Below are 12082 nucleotides of genomic sequence, written 5' to 3' on the forward strand. Positions count from 1 at the left end.
CATGGAAACAGTTTTTGTTAAACTCATATATCATGACCCCACTCTCCCACTATTTACTTTTGCAGCACCTTTTGAATTGCAACTCAAAAAAACACAAACAAACAAACCAAGCATTAGCTCCAAAGATGTACTTTATTTCATTATAAAGCAGATTTTTTAGGCATTATTTCTTTTTGTGAACATCCACTGTATGACCAGAAGGTCCTGCTTTGAGGACATAGCTGCTTCATAATAGACAAAGATTTCACCACTAGACAACAAAAATACAGATGCACAGAACAAGTGCTGCTTAGACACTGAAGAGAGACTGGTTTAAACTAACCAGTTCAAACAGATGATATGACCAAAAATACAAGTACAGCTCCAGCCCAGCCAGAGCTGCATGTCCAAAAAGTGGACTCTTTTATATCAAAACAAAGTTTGCACTGGGCTTCCTGTAAAAACAACAACAAAAATCCCCAAAGCAGAATCACACCACACTCCCTCCCTCTCCTTTTAAAGCCACTTTTAAACTGTCCCTATGTCACATCACAATTGTGCTGTGGTGCACTAGTACTCTAAAAAACCCCCAGAAAAATGATAGAACGTAGTGTGAAAAAACAGTGAATGGTTGACAGTGAGAATTACATACATACTTTATCCCAACACTTTTAATCCTTTTCCAATTGTGATCCTCACCCCAGGAGTTTGACTTTCATTGATAGGTGCATCTCATTCTACATTTGCAGATTTCTCTCGCATTTGGTATCTGAGCTCATGGCATTGACAAGGGCTTCTGGATATCATCTGTGTTCCCTGGGTCCGTAACAGAGTCCCACCACTGGGAGCAGGAACAGTGACTCATACACTGTCAGCCCAACATGCAAAACCCCACAGAAGGCATGCTGATGCAGAGTAAACGTTCCAGCATTACACATCCTCATTTTGGTTCCATATTGTCCAATACTGATTGAGGAAAAGTGTATTTACAAGACTTGTACACAAATATTTGCATTTGGTCCTAGGCACCTAATTAGTACTGACAATCTAAATTAAAATGGAAAATTAAGTATTATTCTGGTCCAGTAAGCCTTTGCTGTAACCTCTCCAGTTTGAAGGTGAGACCTTCAAAAAGAAGGAGTCCCAATGCCTTCTGAAAAAGTTTTTTTCTATGTACCACTCAAGTCCATGAGATTATAGGATGGAAAAGCCTTCTACATAAGCCCCTTAGTAGGGTTATCTGGCAAGGGTCTCATATCTAGATCTGTAGAAACAGACAAGTAACATATATTCTTTCCACACTCCTTTGTGGTAATGAGACTCAAAATTCACTAGATATGAGTAGTGAGATAATATCCCAATTGTTACAAGACCAGAATTCATTATCAGGGAGAGAAACTTTGCTCCAGCAAAGAGCACAAGCAGATTTGCATCTAAGCAGCCACAAACCGCATTTCTTTCAGCCAGCATCAGGATCAGGAGTACTGCCACTGATGGCAATAAAAACTAACTAGAAGGCTTTACAAAGCTGCTGGTTTGACCAAGTTTCAAAGTAGCAACTCTTAGGCACAGGCTCTGGCAGAATCGAGATTGACCTGAGTTTTCTGATTATGGAGGAGAGGTGGTGGGAAAGGATAAATTCCTTTCTTACTCAGAAACATGACAACAGTCTCAAGCCAATATGCAACATCTGACGAGGTCTACTGTAATAATTACAAGACAAAACATTTGGAACTAAAGATATAATTTTGTAAAAAGAAACCTGCCTTCCAAATCTGCCATACTGAAAAAAATACCCAAACACATTAAACACTGTTTGTGCTTACAACCATAATTATGGAAACTTGAGCATTAGATGGAGAGATTTTTCTCACCATTACTGCAAAGGAGCTGCAAAAACAAGTTAAATGGAAAAAAAATCCCTTCCAAACATTCACTTAACAAACATTAAAACCCGTAAAGGCTTCAGGTTACTAAATTTGAAAGGGGTTCAAAAAATTTCAAGAATTGTTGAATTAAGCCCAAGTCAGAATACTGGCTCTCCTAACACATAATTAAAAAACAATTTTCTTAAGAAAAATTTTTTGCACATTTTCCTCATCAATTTATAAAATGCAAACCGTATGCTAGAAAAGTTTGAACATAAGGGAATGTGCTTTGGAAACATTATTAAAATACATGTTTCTATAGAACGACATTATCAAGTTTATGATACTTCTTTTCACCTGACTGGCTACACTTTGAGAATGTCCCTCTCTTTTCTGGGTCCATGAGAAGCTATGTTTAGAAAAGAAGAGCTCCCATACTGCCAACTTCACTCTGTTCTTTTACAAAAATTTCAAAGTACTGATAAATGATAGTGACAGCGAGCAAAATTCCAGTTCCAGACCCAATTGCCCCAAGGAAGTCTGCCAGCACAGACAGGGCGCCGATACAGAGCCCACCGAACGCAGCAGCTGTGGGGATGTACCTGCAAAACAGCAAACAAGGACAGAAAAGGGGCCATTAGAGCTTGCTCAGGATAGTAACAAATGCAGAGGGTTACTTGTGTATGAGATCTATGGAAAATAACTATATCAGAGGCAGGATTTTTCTAGAAAAGCCATCCCACTGAGAACAGAAAGACCACTACAGAGATCATCTAACCAGGTGGTTAAGAAAAGAAGAGTGAAATGACATGAATGGAAAAAGTCAATGGCAGAATACTCTCTTCTCTTATGGGTCTGCAACCCAAGGTAAGGAACAGGCAGCAGTGCCAGTACACTTGTTAAGGAAATAAAAAGCTCAACCTGACTGGAGGGGAAAAGAACACTATGGTAAGAACAGAAGATGTTACAGCCTACCATACAACTAAGCACAGTGATTAAGCTTTTGGCTACTGGCTCTTCAAGTCATCTATGGATGACTGAAATCTAAAATTACAATAATATTTCTGCAACATGAAGGGTACATAGATCCTAATCTGAAATTTGAAAACTTATAGACACCAACCGCTGCCTACCTCACAATGTAGGAGATTCAAGTAACTACTTGTTTTAGAAGAAATGTCTGTGTGAAAACAGTACTCATGATTAATAACACAAGAAAAATTACAATAAGAAAATACTTGTGTGAGAGATTGCAGTAGTAAACTACACTGAAATGCTCATTATTACCAACTCTAAAAAATTATATAAATGAAAAAATTTAACAACAGAAAAACACAAGCCCCAGAATGTCAGGTTAATTACCTAAGGTAAGAATAAGCTGCACTGTACAATCTTCCATTAGTGAGACAATATTCTGTGTCTCATGCATGTAACATTGAAGCTAAAAGAGTATCTGTGTTCTAGGATTCAGAAAATGGAAATCGAAGTAAAATCTGCCATGTGTTGGCCCATAACACTGCATGAACAGCCAGTCAAATGTGCAGCTCACCTGTTGAGTTCATGTACCATTGACGTTTCTCTGTGGCCTCGCATGACCATTTGTTGTTCTTTCAATTGCTTGGCAACCTGCATAAATCAAGGAATGGAGCAACTAAGTTTAGTGTCATTTGCCAGGGTCAGGGAATGCAGTACTATGAGGAAACAGAAGCAAACATTGCAGGAAATAGTGGTGGGATTGGGCTTTTTTGTATTGTTTTGGAGTTTGGATTGTTTTTTACATTAGACATCTCAGTTTAAAATATCTACTATTTTAACTTCAGACAGACTGCAGTCACCTGTTGATTTTGATAATTCTAGTCCTATTGAGAAAAGGAAAATTTGGATATTGCTAGGCTTTCATACATATAATTCAACCCGTTTTGCTACCTACCTTTCTCCTGATTAGGGTTTAGTACATGTTAATGAAACCACCCTGTGAAGTGTCCACTCCCTTTTAGTTTCTGCATTCAGCTGAGTTATTGTTTTGGGGGGCCACACTAGAAACCAGACTTGAATCCCTTCTTGGAACACTATTCTTAAATTAGATTTCTGCAACTGTACAGGGTTACAGTAGAGCCCTGCAAACATTTTACAAACAACTGTGGGTAACAACTTCTAGCAGGGGCATTTCTGAAGGTGCTCACCACTGATTCTATGTACTGAGAAAACACTTTCAGATGTTAAGCTGCCTGTTTTCCACTATATAGTGAACACTGAAGTAATGATTTATCAACTTTCGTTTCTGTTCTTGTTTACATGAACTTAAAATAATTATACAGTTTCAGGAAAGTGTATTAGACTGTTAAAAACTGTACGTTGGCTTCCTCTGGAATAAAAATCTGACTATACATGGCTGTGCCTCCCTGCATGCCTGACAAGCAGCAAGATGCAAATCTAAAACAAGAGTGCTCATGCTGTTACAGAAACTGTGCAACTATTACATATTTGTTAAAGAATGGATTAAACCATTCCATATGGCTGCCAAACTGGATTTCCTACCCAAAACCACACAAACAAACATACCACAATGACAGCTATTTTCCGTCTTGTTTTCCAATTGCAATTTCAGAATTATATAGTTCCTGAATATTAAATATCCTGTAGCAAATGGAAATTGTGAGAAGCTAGGCTGAGGCACATTAATGCACTGCACTACATTCTCCATTATCAGCACTCTCAAGTTAAAAATAACAACCTGTAGTTAATCTCACCATAAAAGCAGCTCAGAACTCTCTATGCCAGGAATGGCTATTTGAGCTTTACCTGCAAGTTCTTGAGTGGCAACTGCCTTGCACATGGTGCACCTGTCATGTGATGCTGAAGGAGTTCCTGCCTCTCTTGTTACCTTGCCTGCTCTCACACTGATCAGATGTTTCTATGTTCTAAACTTCCTAATGCCAATGAAAGCAATTGTTCAAGTTTTGATGCTGTTTTTGAAAAAGCAGTAGAAGAACTAGGAGAAAAAAATTACCCTATTCTGCCTTCATCCTCCCCACTTACAAAACAGTCTCTGTTTACCCAACTGATAAATATTACCAGCAAGATTGCCAGTAGAACAGTTACCTCAGAATAAATCAGTCTTATTCTTACAACACTTCATCTGTAAGCTGATATAATTTGCCATTTTAAACTTACATCTTTGGCAGAGGAGCCAGAGACTTCAATCCATGTCTTAGAGAAGAAAGCACAGGAGCCCAACATAAATACAATATAAACAACTGCATGTACAGGGTCTTCCAATACTGAAGAAAAGGACTCTGGAGGTGACAGGTAATAACAGAGCCCACCAACTGGATAAGCACGAGCAGGGCCTCCAGATGATGTGTCCTGGAAGAAGGAAACAAGCAGTCACCAACCTTCTCACTACTTTGTAGCCATTAACCTAAACGTGGGTTTGTATCACTTACTACCACAAGTAATTTCTGTAAGCAAAAAGCAATAATGAACAGAAAAAATATTTCTGACAGCAAAGAACAGTCCAAGGAAAAAGGTAAATGGAGACCCAACTTCTACATTCATCAGAGAGGACTCATACACTATCGTTAAATTTAACAAATTACTAATTTAGGAGTTTCAGTGTGCATGACCACCTGTAGAAGTGTGTCTTAATACTCAGAGACCATCTTTTCAAACACACATTTTAATGGTGCTCTTATAAAGCTGTGTGCAAGAGAGAAGGAATACTCACAGACCACGTGCCCAGCAGGCTGACCAGCAAGTTGCCACTGAAGCGGGCAGAAAGCATCTGGGAGATGACGTACAGGTTTGACACCAGGGCAGACTGAAGAATAATGGGAATGTTGGAAGTATAGAACAGCTTGATGGGGTAGGTGTTGTACTGGCCACGGTAGCGAGCGGATTTGATTGGAAGATCCACTCTGAAGCCCTGCAAAGTTTTCAAAAGGAAGTCCCCCATTACATCTGGATGTGAACCCAAATCAGAGGTTATAAACTGCAAGTCCAAGGCCTCGATAGCAACAGAAAAACCCTGCAATCATTTTGTGCAAGTACACATACTCTGCCCCAAGGGCTTTTATGGGAATCCTTCTGCAAAGAGCCTGCAATCCTGCAGGATTGTCTAAACACACTCAAATAAGGGATTGAAAGATGTAGATGTCACAAGAAATCTGAAGTTTCAAGAAGGCTGAATAAAGCAATCTAGGAAAAGAAACATTAGAGTTTTCTATATTCTTCACGAGTTTGCCACTACAAACCGTAAGACATGCAGGCCTAGAGACTTCAAAGTATCTTCCAGTAAAAAGCAATAGCATTTGGGTTAGACAATATCATACACACACATTCATTTGTGTTTCTTTTTTCTATTTTCAGAGACCAAAGTAGGACTCGAGTCTTTTATGTGGCTACAGTAACTGTGTGAACTGACTAAGAAGAGGCAGAGTATAATGAACATCCAGATACTGCAGGTACAAAAATTAGTCTTGTGAAAATAAAGAAGTCAGATGTAGAAGGAAGTGGACCTACTTCCATACAAACAGTCTTACAACCCTTGTTACTCCAACTGACCTGGAAATAAATTACAATTGCAAACACAAAGATGGTGGCAATCAGATTCATGAGGTTGGGGAGATTCTGACGGTAAAAGGCCTCACGAAGAGCTCTGACTTTGTCTGTACGAGTAGCCAGAAGATGAAACAGAGCAATAATGGCTCCCTCAAATTCCATGCCTTGGAAAGGAAAAGAAAAAACAATAGGTGAGCTGTGATTATCTCCAAAGTTCAGTGCTTTGTTCCACTAGGCAATACTTCCATACTACAGGATTTAGAATGGGATTTCTCCAATTCAAGCTCAGTATCTTCTGAGATACCATAAACTGAGAAGAAATGTCTTTGTGCTTGCACTCTGCACAGCAGCACTTGCTGCATTAGCAACTACACAGTAACTACACAGCTCAGATGCCAGTAACAGCATTTGCCATTCCGTTAACACAGAGAAAAAAAAATTTGCCTTTTTGTACAAAATTCTTGTAAAGGACATGGTCTACCCCACATTACCTCGCCCTGTGTTCACCGTGGTGGGGCTGAATGCTTTCCACACAATAGTCTCACAGATATTGGTAGCAATGAAGAGAGAGATGCCAGAACCAAGACCATATCCTTTCTGGAGAAGCTCATCCAAGAGCAGAACTATCAATCCAGCAACAAAAAGCTACAGTAGAAGGAGAAATACAGCATTAGTTCCATGCCTCTTTCATTTTGTTGAAAAATAACATATATCAAAAGATAAAAGACTACATGTGAAGAGGGATCCTTTTTTTCTCTGCATGTGGGGGCAGGCTGTCCAAAAGGCTGATTTTTTGGCTCTTTCAGGGGAAGAGTAAGTAGAGAAGACTAGAACTTACCTGGATTGTGATAAGCAGGCAGATACCAGCCCCCATCTCAGACGGGTCTCCATACATTCCAGTCATTACATACACAATAGACTGTCCAATGGTAATGATCATTCCAAACACTGCAGAATGAAAAAGTATGTATTTGTTCTGGAGTTTATGTCAGTGGGCAATTAGAGGAATATTAATCACTTCTTAGAGAAAGTTATTGTCTTGGTTTCAGCTGGGATATAGTTAATTTTCTTTCTAGTAGCTGGTACATTGCTGTGTTTTGATTTGGTGTGAGAATCATGTTGATAACACACTGATGTTTCAGATGTTGGCCAGCAGTGCTTAGCCTAAGTCAAGGACTTTGATTCAGTGTCCCCTGCTCTGCCAGCAAGCAGGTGCTCAAAAAGCTGGGAGGGACCATGGCTGAGACAGCTGGTCTGAACTGGCCACAGGGATATTCCATACCCTGGAACACCAGATTCAGCGTATGAACAGGGCTTAGCTTGGCCAGGAGGGGCTGATCGGTGCTCAGGAACTGGCTGGACATCAGTCAGCAGATGGTGAGCATTTGTATTTTGCATCACTTGCTTCTCTTGGGTTTTAATTCTCTCTCACTCCTTTTCATTACAGTTATTATCATTATATTTTACTTTGTTTCAGGTATCCAACTGTTCTTATCTCAACCCATGAGTTTTACTTGTTTTTCCCTGATTCTCCTCCCCAGTCCCATTGGAGGAAGAGTGAGCAAGTGTCTCATGTGATACTTCGTTGCCAGCCAGAGTTAAACCACAATAGTTGGGAAGGGATTCATAATTCACAGCTATTTAAACTCAAGGGCAAGTTAAGCTTGTTGTCTGAAATCTGGCACTGAAAATAGAAATACACACAAAAACTTCAGAAACAAATACACTTAAGAAGCAGGTGGGGTTTGGTCACCAAAGACTGCTTTAGATACTGAAAACCCTGAGGGTGTTAAGATACTACCTTAGCAATTTATGATTCTTTTTTCCAGTAAATAGATCACTAAGAAGTGTGGTACAGCAGTAAATAGCTAAAGAACACTCATTTTTTTCTAGAAGTCATTATCAACTGAGCACAGGGACCCCTTATTGCTGAGAAAGAACCATGCTTGAAACTGCAAAGTATAAACAGCTACATCTTCATCAATCTGAACTCTTTCAGGTTAACACTGACCATCACAGTTCAAAAGTTGAGTCCCCACAGCCTCTACCTTGCTTTGCTTATCCAGGGAGGTCACGGCAGCAAAGCCAATTGCACAGATACTTTTTCCTTTTCACACCTTTCTGAAGCTTAACAGCCAACAGGCCAGAAAGCAGTCACTAGAAGACTGATGCAATACAGACATTTGTAGCAGAATATGAACACAGCACAACAGAAACCCCTATTTGTGAATCCACCATTCATCACTGGGTAAGTTCACACCTTGGAGTCAGATGCTCTAAACCACAGTTTTGAGCTGTTACTCACATTTCTGGGCTCCATTGAAGAGAGCTCTGTCCTTTGGGGTGTCACCAACTTCAATTATCTTGGCACCTGCCAAGAGCTGCATGATGAGCCCAGAAGTGACAATAGGTGAAATGCCCAGTTCCATCAATGTGCCTGCCAGACACAGGAAAGGCAATGAAAGAAAATACTGAGGTGCAGCATTTCCAGTCACTTTCGAAGTTTGTTTTTTCCACCCTTTACATCATAATGGAGAACATCTAAAACTCCAAAATCTCCATATATGTAAAAGGTATCAGTGAAAACACCAGCTTGTTACAAGTCAGCATTATATGTAGCACTCCTCCACACCTCAGAAAGTATGTCCAGTGAGAAAGACTTTTGCTGTCAAGAACAGGTTTACTCTGAACAAAACAAGGTATGACATAGACTGATAAGATATCCCTAATGATATGGACTGACAAAATGAATTCAGGAAACAGTCACCATTTCTAATTCATACTTGCAGTAGAAAGCCTCATCAAGAAACTGAAATTTATATAAACTACAATGCACTTCAATCTCCTGTGAGACAGACTCAAAGACATTACTTGGGAAACCACAGAACACACACAATATGATTTGAAACACAAATAACAAACCTTGAAATCTTTACAGAAGATTGGAACAGCAGCGATGCAGGTAATCAGGAACTGCCTCTTCCCTAACAATTTCCCTCAAAAAAATTCTCAATGTTTGTACGTTAGTAGAATATTCACAGTCAGCCATAAACTCACTTTGTCCAGTAAGTTGTACCTTTCCCAGTGCCACACTCGTTTATGATTTTAGACAATATATAAAATTACTTTTACCTCTCTACTTCAGTTTTTATCTTCATTAAAATTGAGTGTAATGTTAAGAACAAGTCCCAAACCATTTTGATTCAAGCTAAAAAAATGCCCTCCAGAAAGACTGACCATACCTCTATTTGATGCCAAAATCACTCTCATCCAATAGAAAGGATCTGCCGAGTCTGATGACATGATGCCAAACAAGGGAATCTGCATTTCCAACAAGAGATTAAATTAGAGACTTCACAGCATGCACTTCATCTCCTCCTTAAAAACAAGAGAAGGAAACATACCTGGCAGCACACCAAGAAGATGAAGAGTGTGATAGCTGTCCATAGTACCTTTTCCTTAAACTGAATCTAAAGGGAAAAAGCACAAAACCAAAAATGAAAACCGGATGATGAAGGTGTCAAGATAACAAAACCTTCAGAGTAGCACACTTGATTTTCTTGTAAAGGGACAAAGTACAGGACATCCTAAAGAAAATAACTTACTGTTCATCCCTTTTATCCCACGTAAGACCAAGGAAAATTACAAAGCCTTATTGCAAATTTAATTCAAATAAACAGGCTTATGTCAATGGAAGGTAACTCTAATGCTCCCACAGAAATTTTCATTAGAAAGAGCTTATGGTGAAGAAAAAACCAGTAATACAGAGCAGCTTATCTTAGCAAATAATCTTAGATTAGAATTTATGAAGCAGAGATTTTTCAGTTGCTGTTCTCCAGTTTACACTCCAATCTATGCTGCTGGCACACACTGGGGTGCCATAACTGCATTTACCAGCCAACAGATTCTTTTACAACCCCATCCAGAACACAGGATGCTCCAGATAATGACCTTGCTAACAACAATTGTGCCAAAACCTGCCATTCTCCCACCAGGGAAGAAACCCCAGATCTCACAAATGCAAACTGTGAACATGTTACATGATACAAATACAAACCTATGAAGATTTTGTTAACTTACCTTCCGTTCTGGTTTTTGGATTTCAGGCAAGATAACACAGAAGGGCTTGATCACTTCAAGAAATTTTACTGTATGGAAATAAGTTAAAAGACAAAGTGAACTCACATACACAAGGAACACTGGGAAAAGTTCAAGCAAAACTGAACTTGAACATTGACTTTATATATTAAAAGTCCCAGTTTTGAGCTTTTTTTGTTGGTTGTGGGGTTTTTTTGGTGATGTTTTAATTATTAAATTCTTATCTGTTCTTAAATACACAGAGGTTCAGCTAGTACATTTTAACTGCAGTATGGACACGAAACAGAATTTTTAAACAAATCAAGAGTTTTCCTATTTCATTATATAGGTTGACCCCACCAAAACCCCCCTTGTTATTGGTTTGCATGAGTTTGTGAATACCCTGAACTTTCACTTCATAGTAGCTTTTCCCTGAGCCTGATATTTGACAAAAAACTACCATAGATATTGTGCATATATTACATTTAGGCCATACAGCTTAAGAATTCCTACACGCTGTTCATAAGCATCAATTCAAGTTACTTTACAAAACACCTCATGCCATGATCTCCTCCCAGCCCAAAGGACACATCCTTAGATCAGAAAAGTCTGTTTTGGAACAAGCATATAAATGAAGAGGGTATTTGCAAAGTCAGAAGTTCCCCCACGAGCAGAGAGATCTGATTTTGAACAGAGCTGATGGTAGACTTGTTAAGACACATCCAAGACTGCACTCATATTTTGGACTGATCTGAACTCAAACGAGTACAACAGCACAGAAGAACTGAAACTGTAGGTGGCTTCCACTTCTTCACACAGGCTGCAACTTCAGGGGCAACTTGGTAGCACTTTATGATCAGCCCACAAAAGATATATACTTAATTTCAAACGATTTTGCCTGAAAAGTTACACTGGATCGTCGTTTTTCATTTAAGGCAAACCAAGATTCTCTCCTGTATCTACAACAATATTCCAATCGACTTAGATGCTTTTCAGGCAGCTTTTCCTCGAGGTAAGGGCTCTGCAGCCTCCCGCGGCCTCGGGTCCCTGCGGGCTGCAGGCACAGTTTGTCGCTTATCCTGCGGTGCCCCCTGCCCAGGCTGACACCCCGCCCGCCCCGGCACCGCACCCGGCACACAGCACTGGCTCCTTCCCCGGGATCAGCAGCCACCCCAGGGGGGACAGGCGACAACCCAGCGGGAGCCGCTGAACCAGAGGGGTCTCACCGCCCTTCAGGGCGGGGGTGAGAAGGGCACAGGCCGCCCGTCAGGGGGGCGCACCACGAGCGAGCTCCCTGTGCGAGGGGACCCACCGCCCCTTATGACCCTGGCAGGGCCCCCGGACCCCCCGAGCCCCCCGGTACTCACTGCCCATGGCGGCCCCGGCGAGGAGCTGAGGGACACGTCAGGCTCCGAGCGCCACCGCCCCCTTCCGCTTCCTGCCACGCGCCGCGTCCGCCGCGCACGCGCACCCGCGGCACGGCCCGCCCCCGCCGCGGCGCGCCTACAACCCCCACCATGCACCGCGGCCAGAGCGCACCGCGTGAGCGGGGGGTGCCGCGCAGCTTGCCGGGAGGTGTAGTCCTGTCCCCACGGCCG

At 41.0% G+C, this 12082-nt stretch overlaps 1 protein-coding gene across 1 annotated transcript; it reads right to left on the reverse strand.

Annotated features, from left to right (window-relative positions):
* Positions 1-113: 113 nt before the first annotated feature.
* Positions 114-11949, reverse strand: SEC61A1 (SEC61 translocon subunit alpha 1). Its single transcript, XM_071550884.1, has 12 exons — positions 11852-11949; positions 10488-10555; positions 9812-9877; positions 9650-9728; positions 8713-8844; positions 7246-7355; positions 6899-7052; positions 6411-6571; positions 5575-5772; positions 5022-5213; positions 3397-3473; positions 114-2449 (listed from the first exon to the last, which is right to left on the reverse strand). The coding sequence occupies exons 1-12, from the start codon at positions 11856-11858 to the stop codon at positions 2263-2265; spliced, it is 1431 nt and encodes a 476-aa protein (XP_071406985.1). The 5' UTR covers positions 11859-11949; the 3' UTR covers positions 114-2262.
* Positions 11950-12082: the final 133 nt, after the last annotated feature.

Source organism: Pithys albifrons, chromosome 3, assembly GCF_047495875.1.
Source record: "Pithys albifrons albifrons isolate INPA30051 chromosome 3, PitAlb_v1, whole genome shotgun sequence".
In the NCBI taxonomy this organism is placed as follows: Eukaryota; Metazoa; Chordata; class Aves; order Passeriformes; family Thamnophilidae; genus Pithys; species Pithys albifrons.